At 37.4% G+C, this 22,229-nt stretch overlaps 1 protein-coding gene across 2 annotated transcripts; it reads left to right on the top strand.

Moving 5' to 3' along the window:
• Window positions 1-7,318: 7,318 nt before the first annotated feature.
• TNFSF10 (TNF superfamily member 10) lies at window positions 7,319-20,544 on the top strand. 2 transcript variants are annotated; one of them, XM_016155824.2, is made up of 5 exons: window positions 7,319-7,492; window positions 10,716-10,853; window positions 13,430-13,472; window positions 16,951-17,055; window positions 18,535-20,544. In XM_016155824.2, exons 1-5 carry the CDS (start codon window positions 7,361-7,363, stop codon window positions 18,984-18,986), a joined length of 870 nt encoding a protein of 289 aa, XP_016011310.1. In that variant the 5' UTR covers window positions 7,319-7,360; the 3' UTR covers window positions 18,987-20,544. The 2 variants fall into 2 exon arrangements, with proteins under 2 accessions (XP_016011310.1, XP_016011391.1); XM_016155905.2 differs by lacking the exon at window positions 7,319-7,492 and adding an exon at window positions 7,499-7,667.
• Window positions 20,545-22,229: the final 1,685 nt, after the last annotated feature.

The raw sequence follows: 22,229 nt of genomic DNA, 5'->3' as shown, positions 1-22,229 counted from the left end.
CCCACGTGGTGGAAGGGGCTAGGAAATTCTGTGGGATCTCTTTTATTACAGCACTATTTTCATTCATGAGAGCTCCATCCTTATGACCTAATCACTTCCCAAGGGGTTAGAGTTTTAATATATGATATTGGGCTGAGGGGGCAGTGAGCGGACAAAAACATTCAGACTTTAGAAATAACTTTGAGGAGAGCAGCCTTTGGGTAAAGCCAAACTGTGGAAGAGAGTTGAGGAGAAAAAGCCTAAGTGGATGACACTGTGAATACCCAGGGTCAAGCACTAAGGACACCTGCCCTACAGCTAGTCTAGGTGTACTGATAGATAACTCCGTTGTTTGAAATAGGAATTTATTTTCCCTTTGGCTGGCCAGCATGCAAGCTCTTTCCTATGTTAGGAATTCCCCACTTTGTGAACAGCACACTTCTCATCAGAGAAACTGAAAATATCAGATATTCATCTTCCCGTTCTCCACTGAAGTTAGGGTGCAACATGATCTAGGTTCCATCAGACAAACGCGCAAACACACACACCGTTCAGACTTATGATAAATCATGAAGTTTCATGAAGTGGAACAGAGGCTGAACATTTCTGCTCTGCAGATTTTGGCCAGTGACCACTGTGTTCTATTTTCAGAAAAAGCAGTGTCACTGGGTCTAGCAGTAGCAGCCGATGTCTAATGTAGGTGTCACCTGTGGTGGCATCACTTACATTGCTACAAAAATTATTGTGTGGATAGATTTTGGCGGTGGTCCTGGTGTTTGATAGCTCCAAACACCATGAAGATTCTAACTACCCAAAATTCTTTTAATAAGTTTCATTTTCTGTTTCCATTTGTTTGAATTTGCTTCAGTTGCTTGACACCAAAGACCCAAATGAAATTTTGTTCTCTTAAGTAGCATTCTTTGTCAATTGCAGCTAAAAGTATCCTAAATGGTCTCTAGTACTAGGCTCTATCACTTATCTATTGCCATAACAATGCCCCGAAGCCAATAATTCAGGACAATAAATAATTAAAACAATTATTTATTCTTTTTCACTCATCTGTGTGTTGCCTGAGAATCGGCTGATCTAGGCTGTGTTCAGCTGACCTAGACTTTAAATGTAGATTGGCTCTAGCTCGCTCCATGCAGCTCTCATCCTCCTTGGACTACCCAGGGCTTGTCTTCTTATAGAATGACAGCAGTCAAGAGGGCAAGGCCCACTGTGCAATTATAATTCCAGCCTTCTCATATTAAGTCCACTAACATCCTAAAGGCCAAGTCACATGACCAAGCGCACCAACAGTGAAGAAGGGAAATATACTCTCTGGTAAGATGAACTGTAAAGCACATGGCAGAGGGCGTGAGCACAGGGATGGATAGAAAATTAGAAACAATAATGAAATCTATTGCATCGACTTCCACTCTACCATTAATCTTCCCAAAAACCCAAAGTGTTAGCTAACGTCTGATGACAGCATAATAATTTCTATTTTATAGCTATTGAAGTCTTGTCGAAAGACATGTTGGACACACTACCTTCAGGTAAAGAAATGAATCTTTATTACCTTTGCATGATCAGGCAATGATAGAATTATAAAATGATCAGGCTGTTAGAGATTTTAAAGACCCGTTAGTAAATCCTATTGCTTGATTGATAAGGAAACTAAAGCAACAAAATGTAAATGACTTGGTCAAGGTTGTACCCCTAGAAAATGGCAGAAGAACAAATACACATCAATATATTATAGATATACATTAATACAACAGTAGAATGAACATCTGTTGGCTCCCAGTTAAATGTCTCTGACCCTGAGCTATTTACCAATATTGCAATCAAGCAGAAAGTTTTCTGTATGCTTCAAATCATTTACTTCTCTTCCTCCATAACACAACAGGTATAAGACTGGTTATATGTTTAGACATCTCCACCCATCCATCCGCATGCCACTACTCAAAGGGATGCTGACTCAGGCTAGAAATCAAATAGATGTCAGAACAACTGAGGACCCAGAATGAAGGCGGCAAACTGCCACCAGGTGAGTCCTCTGAAGCAATCAATACAGGTGTCCATCTCCAATTTACAAGTGCTTTGGAAATCAGCTCTTATAATAAAATCCTTATATAGGTAAAAAATCTTAATCTTTGCAGATCTTCATAGGACACTAGCAATAGCAACAGCTTCTGCTTTCCCCCCTCTAATTAAAGGCAAGTAAGCAAAATTAAGTGTGGAGAAGAGAAATCTCTAAGTAAAGCCTCATAAACCACGGTAAAGGACTGAGATTTTGTGTGAGGACAAAGGGAAGATTTTGGTGAATTTTATATGGTGGAGGGTCGTAATAGTGTTTACATTTACTTCAGGGCTTGGCAAATTCTCCCCAGCACAGGAGAGCAGCATTCCTCCTTCCCAGGCCTCTGAGAGGGCTGGGAGGGCCCAGAGAACTGTTTGCCTTAGACTTCCCATTCACAAAGGTGAGACCGCAAGTGGAACATTTGATGTCATCTCCACGTAAAGTTAGACGCAATCCTTTGATTATTTTTTTATGTTAAAAGCATTAATTTACTACAATTATCATTTAAAGTACAATTTTTAACCCTATGTAGCCTTTCATTCATATCTTAATATATTTGGAGCCTCAAAAGATAAAGGTGGCTGGACCTCCCCTGACTCTTGCAACCCCTATAAGGGCCTCACTCCTCACCTTCTCCACTGACCTGACCACAAGTTGGGCCTCTTCATCGATTTTATATTCGAGACTCCCATTTTTCTCTTTGTCCCCAAGGTCTAGATGTTGACTTCCTGCACATTTCACAGTGTTTTGCTGGTATATCCTACCTTTAACATGTATCATAACCATAATTCTATTTCTGGCTTATAACGACGGTTACCGCAGTTCTCCTTTGGTTTTCTCACTTCTCTCTTTGCTGTTTCCCATCTCTCCTTTCTTCCCTGCCTGGTATGGCTTATGCATTTTAGTTACCCCACTCACCTTTCTCCTGATTTTAAAAACTCGTTCACTTCAGAGGTTGATGGACACTCAGATATGGATGCCGCCTGCATCTATGCTCCAGGCGAGGGGAGGGATCAGCAGAGAAGCAGTGGATTCTGGCTGCACTTCTCTCTGGGGAAGAGAGGCCCCTTCAGCCCTCACCCTGAGGCCTTACAGTTCAGTTCCTCTTCCAGGGTGCCTGGTGCTTTTTGGGCTGCTGCTCTAGCTCTTGAGCTCAGAGCAACTAATCTATAGAATGCCTTCCACTCCTACTCATCCTTTAAAACTCAGTTCAGCTGTCACCACCTCCAGGAAGCCTCTTGGATTCACCAATGTTCCTCAATCAGGCTGGATAAAATGGCCCTACTCTGCTGCCAGAATATATGGGCTTATTTCTACTGCATGTATCATGTTGTAATTATCTGCACTCTCTCGCTCTAGGTTCTGTCCTACTCATCTTTGCATCCTGAATGTCCACTGCAATTCCTGGAATGTGATTTTTGCCTTTGGAAATGTTTTCTGAATGAATGGCCAAACATTTACCAGTTCAAACAAGGCATGGCTTGTGAACAGATGGGAATTGAGGTCAGGGAATTGTGTTTCATTTTTACAAAAAGTGCTTACATATTGCACACAAAAACACAGTATTTCATGATTTTTTTTTTCAACCTCTTATGTGATTATCCCCACAAAAACCCCATGGGCTAGAAAGGACTATAATGGCCTTGGGAATTTTGAGCAGTTTAATATCTTCTTTACATCAAGCTTGGCTTATTTTCATTATGGGAGAGACAACTGACTTCACATAAGGCAGAAAGAATCAGAAGATGGCCTTTTCCACAGAAAATCTTCAACAATCCTGCCTAGCCTTTAGAGGTTCCCACCAGTTATAGAACATAAGCAATCTGTATGATAGGGGCATATTTGTACATATTTAAAAAGATTAAATGTGATACAGTACTAGAACTGTGCATGGGAGATTGGGGCCCTGGGTATTATGCTTTCCCTTGCTACAGGGGATGGAAAGAATATTGTTTCTCCTTAAAATGATTTATTTAAATGAGTAGGCTAGAATTCTACTTAAAACCCAGTGTCCGAATGCACCTGTTTAAATCAGCTTCTTGTTCCGCCAGGTATTTAGGCATAGAATTTTCCCCATTAGAGAAGTGATTGACACGATGGTCCTTACAATAGTGCATGATTATAACTGCAAAGGGCAATTGTATTCAATGGAAACCAGATGCTGCACAGAATTTGACTCTCTTGGTTTCTTGCTGAAGTAGATGAATTCTTAAAGAACCACAGTTACTACTCAGATGAACTGTACATAAATTAATGACATAATATCTAAATCATATATGGTTGAAAATAATGATAAACTATCAAGGTAAGCTAATGAAAAAAAGACTCTTAAAAAATTCAAGCTATGTTTTCTTTAATACTTACTTGCTAATAACAAAACCACACTTGTTTTTATGTCTCTTCAGCCCCAAGGAAAAAAATACATATTTAAAAAGAAGTTCTTTGCAATGGTTAACATTAAAAAGAAAGTGAACAACCGTGATAACTTTTCTTGGCTGGTGAATTTTTAGAGTGCGTGAATCAATTTTGAAAAATATATTGCTGCTAAGGACAGTAAACAATGTTTTATGCTGAATTACACAGAATAGTATATTTTTAAGGACATGCCTGACATGCAAAGTATCAACTTTATATGTCTGCTTAAAGCATAAACTCTGAAATACAACTTCTTTTCCTGTCCCTGTTTCTCTCCAGAACCTGTAAACAAATGTGTGTGAACATGAATGCATGTGCTCACGTGTGCAAACACACACATATATAACCCAATGATGCCTCAGGCCAGGATGCCTCAAAACAAAGATTTCATTAGTTTTATGCTTGACTAATATTCCATTGTATATATATATACCACCTCTTCTCTATCCAATTGTCTATTGATGGGCACTTAGGTTGTTTCCATATCTTGGCTATTGTGAATAATGCTGCAATGAACACAGGGGTGCATATAACTTTTCAAATTAGTATTTTGGTTTTCTTTGGATAAATACCCAGAAGTGGAATTGCTGGGTCATAAGGTAGTTCCATTTTTAATTTCGTGAAGTAGCTTCATACTGTTTCCCACAGTGACTGCACCAATTTGCAATCTCACCAACAGTGCACAAGGATTCCCTTTTCTTCACATCCTCGTCAACTCTTGTTATTTTTTGATTTGCCTGACAAGTGTGAGATTGTGGTATTAATTTGCATTTCTCTGACGATTAGTGATGTTGAACATCTTTTCACATGTCTATTGGCCATCTAAATGTCATTTTTGGAGAAATACCTATTCAGGTCCTCTTCTCATTTTTTAATTGGATTGCTTGCATTTTTTGATGTTGAGTTGTATGAATTCTCTATAAATTTTGAATATTAACCCATTATCAGATGTATCATTGGCAAATATCTTCTCCCATCCAGTAGGTTGTCTTTTCATTTCATTGATGGTTTTCTTCACTGTGCAACAACATTTTAGTTTGATGTAGTCTCATTTGTTTATTTTTTCTTTTGTTTCCCTCGCTCAGAGAGATATTTCAGAAAAAAAAAATGTTACTAAGAGCAATGTCACAGAGTTCACTGCCTACGTTTTCTTCTAGGAGTTTTATATTTTTAATCTTTTTAAAATGTAAAAAAAAAAAACAAAATTTAAGTCAAAATTATTCTAAACTTATGGGTCGTACAAAAAGAGGTGCTGGGTCAGATTTGGCCTACAGTCTAAAACAGTACTTTGCCATCCCCTGTTCTAGAATACATTTTTAGGGACAACATCCTTGGCAAAATTCCTAACCCATTCTATATCTAGCTGCAAATTAAAAGGATTTGACTGCCTGGTGCCAACTAAAGAATAACAGAATCCAGCCAATAAAATACGGTCATTTCTGCCTTCAGTGAATTTTTTATGAGAGGTGACATCTGAGCATCTAAAACCTCACAGAGGTCAATTGTTCTCAACTTTGGCTTTACATTGGAATCATCTGGAGGTGATTAAAAACCTGCCATGCCCAGGTCAATTATATCAGAATCTCTAGGCTGAGACCAAGGAATCAGTATTTTTTAAATCTCTTCAGGTGATTTCAATGGGCAAACAAGGCTGAAAATCACTGATCCCAAAAGGACAAAGAACTAGGACCTAATCAATCTGCAGAAAAGGTGATAGGGTTGTTTCTGTTTGCTAATACATGTTTGTTTAGTTATATCTTCATGTGTGAGAGAAATTGCTCTGAGCCTTGGGTTCATTATAATATGATGATGAGGTTTCTGGAAGAGTAGCTGACATGCATGCACACCTCATGCACAGCAAAGAAAACCAAAAACAAAATGAAAAGGCAGCTTGTGGAATGGGAGAAAATATTTACGAATTATAGATACGATGAAGGTTTAATATTCAAAATATATAAAGAACTCATACAACTCAAAAGAAAACAATTCAATTTAAAAATGGGCAGAGGAACTGAATAGACATATTTCCAAAGAAGGCATGTTTATGAAAAGGTGATCAACATCCCTAATCATTAGAGAGAGGCACATCAAAACTTCAATGAGATATCACTTCATACTCGTTAGGATAGCTCTTATCAAAAAGACATGAGATAATAAGTGTGCGTGAGGATATGGACAAAAAGGAACCCTTGCGCACTGTTGGTGGGAAAGTAAATTGGTGCAACAACTGTGGAAAAGAGTATAGAGTTTCCTTAAAAAATAAGTATAGAACTAATATGGGTCCAGCAATTCCACTTCTGGGTATTTATCCAAAAAATATAGAATTTCTACCTTGAAAGGATATCTGCACCCCCATGTTCATTGCAGCATCATTTACAATAACCAAGACATGAAAACAACCTTATTATTTATTGGCTACTGAGCTGCTGCATGGATAAATGACAAAGGATGATTTTCCAGAGGTAGCCGGCATCTCGAAACCAGAGTGGTCTCAGATCATTGTCAGATCAGGTCTGGTCCCAGTAACAGGTTGCTGGGGTGAGATGCTTTATGGGAGCCCAGGAATTGGCACAGTCGCTGAACAAAGGCACATCTGCAGGATCCAACAGACCCTAAATGATTGGGAGGAGCTGTTTGATTTAAGCCTCTCGAAACTCTTTGGTTTCAAAGATGTTTTCAAAGACGTGTATTCCCTCCTTTGTTAATGACAATATTATAGAATGCAGAGAGGTTTCAGTATTTTTGCCAGTGACAACTGCCCCAGCACGTTTCAGTTTCAGATTTAGTCGGCTTTAAGTAAATGAAACTTAAAGCTCCACCCAATGTTTCCGTTCATTTATTTACCAACCATAACCTACTGCCTGGCTGACTTTGCTCCAGTCTGACACTAGCAGAACCATGGCTTCAGTGCAGACTCTAGGGGGTCCCAGTGCCGGGCTGACCTGTGCGCTGATCCTGATGTTTACAGTGCTCCTGCAGTCCCTCAGTATGGCTGTGACATACATATACTTCTCCAATGAGCTGAAGCAGGTCAGTACAACGCTCATGGGGCAGACAGAGGCTGTCAGCACCCTCGGGATAACTGCCTCTCTTTTGCCTCTCTATTTGCTCCTCTTTGAAGACTTTCTAGTGGAAGAAAATGTTCCCTTTCTCTGTTTGTGGACTCCAACTGTTAATGCACAGTAGTACTGAGGACTTTGCAAAAGTAAGTGCAAGGGACTGTGTGAACAAAGTGCAAAACTTCTGAGGTAGTTTTTTGTGTTCAATGATATATGTATTTTACTATGTTAGCAATTCCTACCATTCACTGAGTTCTTTCTGTTAAATACTTTGTAGGTCTTTATTCTAATTCTCAGGGGTGAGAGTAGTGGCATCAGGACAGAGCTGTATCTGCTTTTGCTCACCAGTACACCTCTGGGGTTGGCACATGGCTCCCACACAGTAGGTGTTTTCTAAATACTGCTTAATGGATAACCAACCTTTTATTTTATTTTATTTTATTTATTTATTATGGTGACATTGGTTAACGAAATCCAGTAAGTTTCATCTGCACACTTTAACAATAAGGCATATATATGTTTACACTGTGTGTTCACCTCCCATAATTAGAATTCTTTCTGTCATCACATATTTGACCTTCTTTACCCCATCTACCTCCCCACTCATGTCCATGAGTCTCTGTTTGTTTGTCCTGTTCATTTGGATAACCAACCCTTATAAATGTGGTGACATAATTAATACACAGAGAGCAGGATACAGATGGAGCTCAACCCAAAGCCAGGCTTTAAAACACTAACAACAGTGCTGTTGTTTCAGCTGTGGCTAATCCAGGAAGTTTTCAGACAGACACTGCAGGGAACTAGACTTGGGCTCTGCACAGACAGAAATGCTTTTTACACGCTGTTTGCTTATCCTCAGGCTTTAGGGCTGTTAAGCAATGCCAGACTCTTCATCCCACCTTTCTTTTAAATATCTTAAATTATTAGGTGAAAAGCCTTTACATAGGCAAGTTAGACTTTCAAAATTTAGCAAGTAGAATAATACACATGTGAACTAAAATCAGAACTGAGCCTTGTAACGTCTTTAGGTTTCTCTTTTTCCTCCAAGATATGGGGTGGAGACATATCAGATCTTTGAAATACATGTTGATTTTAAGGCTGTGGCATTTCTGTGTTGACAATAGCAAAAATATAAAGGACTAGCTAGCATTCTGTCCTGTTCCTTAGACTAAGGTATGTAACGTGGAAAGTCTGTAATATAGTGGTTATCAGATGGACTCAGCATTTTACTGTTCATAAAATAATTGAAAATAAAATTACCATTCTTTGCCTATAGATGCCCCAGGTACGAATCCAGGTACATTGACAGAGAAAAAAAATTTAGTGCCGTTTTAGTTTGTGTCTCTCCCAACTGCATAAAACTTTTGGAACTATAAATGCAAAATTGCTGAAAATAAACCAACTCAGCTTTCAGCTTTTTAAATATATGTTGATTAATTGTATATTTCAGAGAACTGTGAACTGGAAGGAACTTTGTATACCCCCATTTTATAGATGAGGAGACTAGAGAAATGACTTATCCAAGCTCAGAGAGGACTCTGGAAGCAGAGCCGAACCCAAGTCTTTGGTCACCTCATACCTCCACAGCAGAGTCTCCATTTTTGCACCTTGTAATGCACACCACATTCTGCTATGTTATGATAAGGCAATATCAACTCTGACAACTGGCTAGGAAATGCAAGGCTACAGGTCTCAGAAAAATGTAAATTGCACAAAAGCCACAGCGTGTTTGCTAGACAAGTTCTCTTATTTCTTAACAATATGTGATTGAGTTTCTTTTTTGGAAGGTCTTTTCAGCTCCCATTTAAGTTGCAGATGCAAATAGGTGTCTCTAATAGAAGAGTATGGGATAGACAGGGAAAAAGAAATGTGCCTTAATTCCATTGCCAGTCATATCTCAATTCAGGTGGCCCCAGCTGTTACCCCCACTGTATCTACTAGGAGAACATTTTACTCTAATAGTTAAAGGAAGAAAAGAAAAACATGTTTAAAAGTAAATGAATGTTCTATGCCAGTGTGTGTGGAAGGAAATAATTAACTTGGGTTTATACTTTTTCACTTGAAGGACCTTGACCAAATGTCCATGGTTGAGTACAGAACTGCATGACTCTGACTGGAACCCCTCATAAAGAGTTATTTTGATCTGGAATGAGATTGTCTTTCTATAAGAAGGAGCAGATCATACCTTAAGTTTGATTCTTCTTTCATGCTTTAGAGTCCTCTAAATTCAAATAGCAGATAAAAAGAGCCATTTCTCATTTATTTCCCCATAGATTTATACAAGGAAATAACATCTCCCTAATCCTAATTGCTAAAATGAAAACAGGAAGAAAAAAAATAACTTCTGACCTTGCACTGACTTCCTGCTTTTCTTTGTACTATTAACGAGTTTGTACTATTGTACTATTATCAGCCTGGGACATATGTGAGTGTGATTGTGTGCGCGCGCGACAGCACATCAAGCAAGGACTTTGTTCACGGTGCAATGATCTGGCCATCATAAATGTTTACTTTCAATCAGGAGGAAGTAGCAAACATTCAAATGGTGTTTCAAATCTATGCAGGTAAATCCATAGCTAGTATGGACATTTAATGAGGCAGTGTTCCGATTTCTAGTGGCAATGTGGTCCAGACTCTGTCATCCAAGAGAAGTAGAAATCAGAATAACTAGAATCTACTCAGACGGCCAAAGCTCAGATCAAGAAAGAGAACATTACCTGAACCCCAAAGTGTCTGGCTAACTTTTTATTTAGGATCCTTAAATTTAAACAGACTCCACTGCCTACTTTGTATGTGGGTGGATTTCCAGCTTTAGAGTGGCATCCGCACTATGTCAGAACTAGAAGGAACCTTGAAGATCACCACAGTGAACCAGCTCAAAACTCGAGTGGAAAATAGACACAGGAGAGATGCAGTGATTTGCTGAGGGACATACGGCTAGTTAATGGCAGGGCAGTTAAGGGCATTGTGGCTCTGGCTGCCTGACCCTCACCTGTATCATTTCCACTATCTAACTTCTTACTTTTATTCAAGGTCAAAGGACAGCATGCTTACTTCTCTTTCAAGCCATGAGTTTATCCAAGGTGCCAAAACCTCTCTGAATCTTTCATCAGTTTCTATAGTTTTAACTTTTAAATGAACAAATATAAAAAGCATTTGTGCATAATATTGTGTTATATTTCACTTCATCCTAGATTCAGGACAAGTACTCCAAAAGTGGCATTGCTTGTTTCTTAAAGGAAGATGACAGCTCTTGGGACTCCAATGATGAAGAGAGTATGAACAGCCCCTGCTGGCAAGTAAAGTGGCAACTACATCAGTTTGTTAGAAAGGTAGGTGGATGATCAGGTGACTTCATCAGCCAGTATAGAAGGTCAGAGGAAAAGGAATATTTAAGATCATTGTGTCTAGACTCTTCATTTTGCAAAAGAGGAAACTGAGGCCCAGAGCATTTAAGTGATGTTCCCTAAATTCATAGAACTAGAAAAAGGTATAACAGCACCAAACAGTGGGTCCCAGTCAACTCCTGGTCTAGAGTTCAGGCCTCTACTCTAGATAGCCTCCCCATTTAATCTAACCTTTTTATTTCCCATGTGAAAACTAAGGCATAAAAAGAGTAATATGTTCAAAGTCACACAACAGTAAAGGATGTGTGTAATTTTTTTTTTTATTCAGAAGTCAAAAGAGGCCAAGTAATAGTGTTTTACATTTTTCCTACATGTTGATCTCTGAAAACATACATTTATTTTTGTATGCACATAGAGACAAAGAAAGAAGAAAGGAAGAGGGAAGAAAGATACACTGAGAAATTGAAAGTGAAGACTTCTCAATTTACAGTTAGTAAATAACAAATTATAGTATTTTCTGTTCATAGAAGTTGCTTAAAAAGGATCTCTAGCAGAAACACTACGTTAGCTAACAGTTTATTTCACTAAATACAATGACATAGTTTTACTTTCACCAGTGTGAAATGTCAAATTAAGTTTCTTCTCTCAGGCTCTTTCCTTCTTTGTAAGACAGTATTTAATAATATTTATTTTCTGCCTACCCAGAAAAGTCAAATGAAAACAAGGATGTGAAAATGCTCTGTAAACTAGGAAGCACCACCATTGTTCAAAAAAAATATTGATGACGTTTGGAGGAAGTTTTGTTTTAAAAACAGGATTCTAAAAATAATAATAATAATAATAATAATAAATAATAATAATAATAATAAAGGATTCTAATTCCATTGTTTGATGTTCAGTTTCATTTTCCATAAACCTGAACAGTCCTCACAGTAGAGCTATTTCTACAAGAAATAAAATCACACTTCCATCTGGGAGTCTGAGAAAAACATCTGCTCTGTGGTCACCCTGGAAGAGTGTCCACTGCACACATGTTGTACTGAAGCAGCTATGACACCATCACCTCAAGTGACAAGGACCAGGCAACATTCAGAGTTGGGGAAGGATCCTAAGGAACTTAAGGAATGGGATCCACAGTCCCTGAGGTTACAGGGGTGTCAAACCCACGGGTTTGACAGAGGAAAGAAACTTAGAACGAGTGTAAAAATCTGGAGACTGAGGAGGTAGTTTAGATTCTGGGTCTGGGAGCAGGAAGATAAGAGAAGTAGAGGGGTTAGAAGTTATGTATCTCTTCCCTCCTATTTTTCCTCTCCTTCCCATTCTCATATCCTGCCACAAACTAAAATAGAGAGAAGCTGGGAGAGGACACAGAGGGGAGGATGAGAATGTAGGGAAAAATAATTCCCCATTTTTCCCAGGCACCATTAATTGAACAGACTATTTCCAGGAAATATCCTACATTCATTATATATATAATCTCATTTAATTCTCATAACAGCTCTATGAGGAAGAAATCATTTTCTTCTTATTCTTCTTCCTCTTCCTCCTCCTTCTTCTTCATAGATAAATAAGTTAAATTTCACATCAGTTAAGTAACTTGAGAAAAGTTTCCCAGAGCCACTCATTGACAGATTTGATTCTAGGCCATCTGACCATACTGTAATTATTCTTGTATTCCGCCTTTCACACTGTAGGACTTACCCTTCTCTCCTTCCTGCTAACTCCTCCTACTTCCTTCCTTTCTGTCCCAGAATGAGAGAGACAGAGAGAGAGCGAGAGAGAATGCTGAGTCCATCTCTCGTTTTCCCTTCCCATACCTCAGTCCCCACTGGATGAGAGGTAGTGCCCCCATTATCTGCAGTCAGGGCTTGAGGCAGGTGAAGAAGCAGAGAGCTTCTGATTTTGGATGAGAGTACAGAGGAGGGGAGTTTCTGGCAGTTGCAAAATTAACAACAGTGACAGGAAAGGAGGGCAGTGATAGGCAAAGCCCCTGGGAGTGACAGAGCTGAGTGGAGCAGAGTTTAGAATCCATGGGTGAGCCAGGTCATGCCTTGACGGGCATCATGAGAGAGAGGAAATATGCCTTACATCTTGAAGTTTGGGCCTACTCAATAATTTAAAGCCCCTGAACTCTATTACACATTGCACTTGTATACACACATGTGTGCAAACACACACAGAGACAGTGAGGTCACATGTCTCCCATATCCGTCAGCCACAAGGAGGCCTGGGAAACATTAAGCTGACCTAACTTGGCAGATGGCTTCTTTCTCCTGTGTTGCTCCAAGTGTGATCTTTCAGACTTTATTCAGAAACAAAATTTTCTCAGACAGAGGACCATTCTCTGATCACCATGTAGAGCTGTCTGCCTCAATATTCGCCCCAGCTCCACGCTACTTCATGCGAATGATATGCTTGAACAACTTAAAGCTTCCTAAGTTGATCCCTTACACAGCAATTTCCTTACACATCAGGAAAAAAAAAAAAAGAGCTATAGACCTTCTGTAATAAGTTTAAGATTTTTAGGGAAATTAACAAGCTTTATTCAATACTATTTGCAGACGATTTTGAGAACCTATGAGGAAGACATTTCTACAGTTCCAGGTAGTATTTTTGTTTTATTCTAACTTTCTACTATCAACTTCATAACAGTGTGAATAACTCTCCATCTTCTTTCTCTCTGCTCCCATCCACAGATTCCACCTCTGAACCGATTGCTGCTCAGTGTCTCAAACTACTTGATTCTATTTCCCTCTTTGCATTGGTATCTAGAAAGCTCAGAACCAAATCTGTGGCCCACCTACGGCCAGACTTTAGTTCAGCTGAACCTTGTTTTTCCAACATGGATTTTCCTTTCGCCTCAATTTCTTCAAATAGTTTTTTTTTTCTTTTTATCTTCCAATGTGTTGCAAATAAGTCCTCTAAATCCTCTCTAGAGCATGGCTGGAAGGTAAATAAGGGCCACAGAGTTACCAGTCTTCTCTGCTTCCGACTACCATCAGGCTCTATGCCTTTCTTCATGCAGAAGCCCCTGGCTCTATCATCCCTTTCCCAGCAATCCCGCTGTCAACCCACAGTTCTCATGCTGTGGTCCACATGCCACAGCCATCTTCCTGTTTACAGTCAGCAGCCTCCTTCAATACTGGCCTTGTTGATCCTCCACCTGGCTTCTTTTGTTGCTGGCTTTTCACATAATTGGCTCCTTCTCATTCTCCACCCTCTACATCTAATTGTCAGAACCTCCCTGGACACCTTTATAATTAAGTTCCCTTATACTCTGTTATTTCTATCATGCTTACTGTGTTCATTTCCTTTTATTCTTATATATATTTTTTATTTGAGTGTGGTCTGATTCCTTACCAGTTTGGCAATCCGCGAAGACAGAAAACATGTCTATTTCACTCACCTCTCTATACCTGGCACCTAACCCTATACCACAAGCCTAGTAGATTCCCCACTCTTATCTGCAACACCTTCAGGGCGTGTGTGTGTGTGTGTGTGTGTGTGTGTGTGTGTGTGTGTGTATGTGTGTGTGTTTTGATTGAGATGAAGTTCATATAACACACAATTAACTATTTAAAGTGCACGATTCAATGGCAGTGCCAATACCATCTCTCTCTACATAGGTTTTTTAATACATATGTTTGGTTGAATAAATATGTTAGTAAAATAGCCCCATTTTCCCACACTAATGGCCCTATAGGCCTGAATATATATATACTGAAGACTTACAGTCCTGGGGCACACCAACCTGGCAGAGTAGAAACAGCTTTATATATGTATGTCTGTGTGTGTGTGTGTGTGTGTGTGTGTGTGTGTGTGTGTTTATATGTTGTTAATGAAATCTTCCTAATTCTTGGCTATTCTTTTCTAATCCAAAAAGCTTCCTTGTTACAACCTCATTTTCCTTTTTTAAATAGCTTTTATTAAATAAGAAGTATGGGACCTTATCCCACCCAGGGTCTAAGCATTCTTTCTGATCATTTCCCTAAAGGCAAAAGCAGTGGTGAGAGTGATGAACACCCTAACTCTTTTGATAAGGCACACCAGATCCATAGTCTACAGTAGATGTATATACTATTTTCAGTGTTGTAAGAAAAACTACTATTTTTTTATTCATCTCGATCATGTACTTCTTAGTGTACGAAGTCGTATCTATGATACCCAAATATGTATTTTTGCAGATTTCTTTTCTAGGAGGTGTTTGCTATAGTCAGTCAGGAATTTCCTTTCTTTAGAACTTTTTTTCAAATCTAGGCTTTCCCCTATCCTTGCAATGAATTCAAATGTAAGATATTTATAATCGTATTGTTTTGAATACCTAAAAATAAAATATTAAGGCCTAAGCAGTCAAGGCATTATGAATTATTTATCAATGGAGGTTAAAAATAAGTGGACACAGCAACTTTGAAAACTGAGCATCCTGAGAATAATATGTAATTGACTATGTATCCCATGCCTTGTTTGATCTTTTTTTAAAACATTTTATTTTTTTATTTTCCCCCTCCCACCTCCCCTCTGGTAAATCCTTGATCTTCAATACCATTAAAATGCCCACCCATCCTGAATAAGCAACATTAATACCAGATTCAAAGAAATGAAAAGAGATTTTCATTTTCCATTCATTTTTCTCCTATGGAATTTTATTATCTCTTTTTAGTTCCCTCTACTAGTAGCCTACTTTTTCAGTCCTGATCAATTATAATAGTCTTGTAACTTGCCAGCCTCCAGCCTTCTCACCTTCTATCTGTCAAACCTTACTGTGAGAGATAAAGTTAGCCTGAAGAACAAAACATGTCTCTTCACTTCCCTGACCAAATCTTTCAGAGTCTTTTCAAGTCCTATAAAATCTAAATCTCTTAGCCTCACATTCAAATCCTCTATAGTTTGGCTCATTTTTCAAGTCTGAAACTGGACTCCTCTCATGCCTATGTCCCAAGAATGCTTTGTACATCCAGCCTTGGCCTTCTCCCATCCCTATGGGCCCCAAGCCAGACCATCCTCACCCTGTTCAGATCATTATTCTTGCACCTCAAACACTTTCTTTCATTTTCTTGTTTATAATTTTTTTACCTTGTCCCTAGAAGAGTTCCTGGTATAAATGTGGTAGGCACTTTGGTTTATTGGAGTAAGTGAATGAAAGGGCATTAGCACAAACCCTCCCCTGACTTTGGCTATCCAATAAATAGGAATCTCCCTCCTCTAAATAGCCATCACTAGTTCTATTTCCCTTAGGTAAATTTTCACTTTATAATTCATAGCTTCTCTAAAAGACTGTTTAAGTCCCTTGAGGCCTCAGTCAGTTTAATCAGTGATTAATCTTTGCTGCCTCTATAGACTATAATATGGTGCCTTGTCCCTTGGGAAGTTCAACTTGCTTTTTTTAAAGAGCAGTTTGTTGAATTTGTATTTTTTAAGGCTACTCCAGAATATTTCAATGGTGGTCAATAAATGTCATTTGTTTATTATGATCTAGTGAAGCAGCAATTTATATGCTCATATACTGATTATCATGATCAATATGTCAATTTGTGTTCCTTTTGGGAGGTGGAGGGAAATGACTTTTTGATACCAGCCTGTAGCATCTATGGACAATTGTTATTACTACTACTCCTTTAAAATCAGTAGTAGCTAGCAAAGAGGAAAAAAATAACTGAGATAATGAAACTGGCATCACACTTATTTCTATATATATAACTCAAAGTGGAAATTTGCCAATACCTTGTTACTTGTGTACTTTAAAAGACTCAGCAAGATTATTACAAGTCCACAGTTTTGTTTGTTTGGTATTTTTGGAAAAGGGCCAGAATCTTTGCTCTGTCATATTCATTGTAATTACTTCTGATAAATTGTAACCCAAGTTACTATTTATTCTTCCCATCTACACTACTTTTCAAATTAAATATAACTTGAAGTAGGCTGTTAATCATACTAAAATGTAGGCCGTTTCGATGAAAACCCACATAATCAACTTTCAAAGCCTAGCATGTTCACAATGCCCAATTGACAACAGCTGTGAACAGTAATGTATTTAAGAGGCAGTTTGCCAATGCTGATAATTCTTCGTCATTTCTCTTTTTAGAAAAGTCACAAAGTATTCCCTACCCCGATATACAAAAAGGACGTCAGAGAGCAGCAGCTCACATAACAGGGACCAGTCGGAAAAGAAGCACATTACTGGATCTAAGTAAGAAAAATGACAAATGTATGGTTTAAAGTAAGGCAATGAAAGAATTTGTTCCAAATAATTTATTCTTTTAATTTGTACCTGAAATGTTTATATAGCAATTCACAACGTGCTCAGTAGTAATCAGCTTCCAGACTGCCTGTTTTCAGAAGCAAGATTTTACAAGACAAATAGCTCAATTACTGACCTGGCATAACTGGTTTTAGGAATTACTAAGTGCTCCTTATGGCATTTGTATTAGATTGAATGATAGGAAGTTTCCAATATTTGACTATTTTTTACATACATAAATGTTAGTTTCATATAGTTTAATCAAATATATTAAACCTAATTTTTTAACTCTAGAATAGGGGTCAATAGAGTACTGTAGTTAAGTGCATAGGTTTTACAATCTAAATACCTACATGGCAACCCCAGCTCCTCCTCACCTAGATATATGCTTTGAGTAAATTACTAAACCAAGTCAATCTTCAGTTTCTGCATATACAAAGTAGAGATAATCTTTAACTCATAAAACAGTAAATATTATCACTCAGTAAGTTGTCACTTTTATTACTGTGAAAGGTTTTGTACCAAGTTAAAGAAATTTCAGGCATCAGATAATAAATTAAAAGATTATTGGGGTTTCGGGGTTTTGTCGTGTTTTGTTTTGTTTTGTTTTGTTTTCTGGGCAGTTGCCTTCCTGGTATTCCTGAACTCATGTTTTATAAATAATTGACATGTTCTGCCTATGAGTGAGATCATTATTATGATATTACTATTTGCTAATATGATAGCTGTTTTAAACCCTTGAAAAACTAAATTTTGCTTTAATCATGAAGATGAGCCCAAAGTTTAAAGGAATACCATATTTTGGTAGGGCCCTTTTCCATTGACTCTATAGGAGTTAAAGATCCAAGGGTCTGAAGATCTTTAAATCTGAGATCTCTTTGCCAAACCTTGTGCCCTGTCCTATTGTAGACTAGAGATATCTTCTGTATGGATGATGCCTTTGACTATGGATTGCTGAGAAAGACCAAGGAGGTCCCCAAAGAGACCCAAAGGATAGTAAGAAATTCTGAGCTCTTGGCTTAAGGAAATAGATATGTTTCTTTTGGTTTCTTTATACATTTGAGCTCACCAGCACAGGAAGGGAGGCAAGGGTTCAGGACAGAAGTTCTACCCAGAACTATAGATTGCCATCTGTGTGAACCATCCCCCGTGCCACTGTTTAGAGATGAGTGTGGCAGATGTGGCATAAGTTATAGACAAGGTACAGAAAGATAAGGGACTCTCAACAGGTCACAATAATATAGAAGCCTTCAGATTTCTATATGACTAGAATTTAGAATCCTTGTAAAATTAAAAGAGCAATAAGTTTTATATTTAATTGAAGTCTTTTGTAATACCAACCAAAAAATAGGCAAGCAACAGCTATTAGGAAATTCTTTGCTTTGCTACAAACTCCCTTCAATTAACTTCCTTCTAACCCTCATCCAGGCTTAAAGAATGAAAAAACTTTGGGCCAGAAAATAAACTCCTGGGAGTCATCAAGAAAAGGACACTCATTCTTGAATAATTTGCTCCTGAGGAACGGAGAGCTGGTTATCAATCAAAAGGGGATTTATTACATCTATTCCCAAACATATTTTCGATTTCAGGAATCTGAGGATACTTCAGAAACAGTTTCAACAGAACAGAACAGAAAGAAAAACAAACAAATGGTACAATATATTTACAAATACACAAGCTATCCTGACCCTATACTGCTGATGAAAAGTGCTAGAAATAGTTGTTGGTCTAAAGATTCAGAATATGGACTCTATTCCATTTATCAAGGTGGAATATTTGAGCTTAAAGAAAATGACAGAATTTTTGTATCTGTAACAAATGAGAAGTTGATCGACATGGACCAAGAAGCCAGTTTTTTTGGGGCCTTTTTAATTGGCTAAATGATCTGAAAAGGAAACAACAACAACAACAACAACAACAACAACACTGCCCTTGCACTGTCCTTTCAATTCAGGCTGACATACTGTGAAAATATTCTACCATATCTGACTGAGTAAGGCAGCCTGAGCAAAGCAGCTGCAACAAAAAGACTGCAATGTATCATTTTTAAATATCTCTGAAAAGTGGCCAACTTATTCCAAAAAATGAAATTGCTAAAAGACCTTTCAGGGTTCTACCTGATATCAGTTTGTTAACAGAAATCTAGAAGATTCTCAGTGTACAAGCACTTGTGTAGCAATTAGCTATTCTGTCTTCATCATCTACTCTTGAGAAGATTCCAGAAGAGAAACGACCTGTTTCTTAAGTAGTAAATTGTCATATTGGTAGCTTCCAGGTTTCTGTAAGGGACAACATTCCCAAAATGTTGAAAGAGAAAGGGCCACCACTTAAAGCTCATAATCTTGGGAGGTGATCCTCTGTCAATACAATATATGCAACTTGTAAAGGGAGTGGAATTTTTTCATTTGCACCCAATCTAAGTGTATGGGGCACCTCCTGCAGAGTCCTGCACAATGCACTCAAGATTTTTCTTTCTAATTTTTTAAAAAATATATGCACTTTAGATATTTTGAATTAAGGACTCAAGAATCAGTGATCCATTAATCAGAAATCAGGGAATTAGGCCTCACATGAGGAGGAGAAATGGGAAAGTGGTAATGACAAACTCAGGTAAATCAGCAGTAAAGAGCCACCCTCACCTCCATTGCTAGATGTCAAATATCTAGTATATACCTGTCATTTAATTGCCCCTACCAGAAGGACAGCAATTTCTTTTATCTTCCAAAACATTTCATTTCACCATTTAATTTAATCAGTTACAAAAAAAATTAATTGAGATATTTGTCTAATCTCTTTTAATTTTTATTTATAATCACAATGTAACCTATACTCTTCGGTTATATACTCAAATTTTTATTTAAATGTGTCCTGATCAATCAGGCCTTCTTCAAAAAAAGCTCATTCAAATTCAGATTTACAACATGCTATGACACTTGGCACTTCTGACTCTCCTCACTCTATTTTTTCTATAACACTAATCACATTCTTATATACAAACAAATTGACTTATTTATTCTTCTTTTAGTTAGAAGTAAGTCTTCCCTCACCAGAATATAAGCCCTGTGATAGTAGGGAGCATTTGGTCTTGGTTGCATCTGTTTCCCTAGTATCTAGAATAATACCTGAACATAGTACTCACACAAAATATATTTGTAAATAAATGATTGACTGAAAGAAAGAAAGAAAATCTAGTTACATTGAAAAAATAAATATCCCATCTAACTCCTTACACCAAAGAAACTGGAGAATTTCAAAAGGAATCTCAAAGTGGAGAAGATCTTTAAAACCAAGATTTAAAACACAAAGAAAAAGACTGAAATGTTTGGTGATATATAACTTAGGTATCTAAGAGAGAATTAATTTTCAGTCTATATTTTTGTATTAAAATTTTATAAAAACTGTTACTTTTTCAATAAAAATGACATGTTTAAGTATGTAGTTTTTATCTAATACTCATAATTATTTTCTAGTACCATGATTACTGAAAATGCGAAAAAGGACTTCTAATCTCTTTTTCACAATATTTTTTATTTGACCTATCTAACAGAAGAGAGAAATAAATTGCTCACTTTTAATGTGGTAAAATATACCACTCTTTTCCCTTATGGTTAATGCTTTTATTATAGATTGAATCATGTCCTCCAAAAAGATGTGTTGACATCTTACTCGCCAGTATCTCAGAGTGTGATCTTACTTGGAAATAGGGTTTTTGCAGATATAATTAGTGAAGATGAGGTTGTAGTGGAATAGGGTGGGCCTATAATACAGTATGATGAATATTCTTATAAAGGGAAGGCAAATTAGAGACAGAGACACACAACAGCACTGGGAAGCTAATACAGCTTTTCATACCACATTCAAGAAATCTCTTCTACTGATATCATACAAATATCACCACATATATTTTTTCTAATTGCTTTAAAGTTTGGCCGTTCATAGTTCGATAGTATTATTTGACTATAATTTAATTCTTTGTGATGTGAGACAGGGATATAATTTATCTTACCATTTCGGTAGCCAGTTGTCCAACACTGTTCATTGGGTAGTTCACTTTTTTCACCACTGATTTTAATATCTCTTCTGTCATATACCAAGCTGTCATGGGTCTCCTTCTGTGCTCGCTTTTTCTATTGGTCTAATTGTCCATCCTTGCATCCATACCATCCATTTTTTAGTTTTTTTAATTGTGGTAAAATAAAAATAACATAAAATTTACTATTTTCACCATTTTAATGTACAATTTAGTGGTATTAAATATATTCACATTGTTGTGCAACCATCACCACTATCTATCTCTAAAACATTTTTATCTTCCCAAACTAAAACTTTGTACCCAATAAGCAATAACTCTTCATTTTCCTTACCCCAACCCCTGGTAGCCACCATCATATTGTTTTTTTACCAGACACCGAATTTGTGAGCACCTCCATCTTGGACTTCCCAGCCTTCAAGACTATGAGAAATAAATTTCTGTTGTATATAAGCCATCCAAATATATGATATTTTGTTGTAGCAGTCCAAAGATAAAAGGGCATAGAGATTATTTGAAGAAATGTGGGCAAAAACTTTTCAAATTTTAGGAAATACATGAATCTACAAATCCAAGAAGCTCAACAAACTCCCACCAGATAAATTAAAGAGACTCATACCAAGACACATTATAATCAAGCTGTCCAAAGACAAAGAGAGAATCTTGAAAGCAGCAAGAGAAAAGTGACTTGTCATATACAAGGGGTTCTCAATAAGATTATCAGTCAATTTGTCAGCATAAATCTTGGGGACCAGAAGACAGTAGGATGATATATTTAAATACTAGAAGCAAAAACTTTCAACTGAAAGTTTTATACCCAAAAAACTGTTCTTCAAAGTGAGGGAGAAATTAAGACAGTCCCAGATAAACAAAAGCTGAGTGAGTTTATTACCACTACACCTGACCTACTAGAAGTGCTGAAGGGAATGCTTCAAGTTGAAATGAAAGGACACTAGACAGTGACTTGAAGCCATATAAATATATAAAGATCACTAGTAAAGGAAAATACATTACAAAATATAAGAAATATTATTATTGTAATTTTGATGTATAAAATTCATTTTTATTTTCTATAGTATTTAAAAGTCAAATG

This window comes from Rousettus aegyptiacus, unplaced genomic scaffold (genome assembly GCF_014176215.1).
Source record: "Rousettus aegyptiacus isolate mRouAeg1 unplaced genomic scaffold, mRouAeg1.p scaffold_m13_p_4, whole genome shotgun sequence".
NCBI lineage: Eukaryota > Metazoa > Chordata > Mammalia > Chiroptera > Pteropodidae > Rousettus > Rousettus aegyptiacus.
This window is presented reverse-complemented; position numbering and strand designations above follow the sequence as displayed.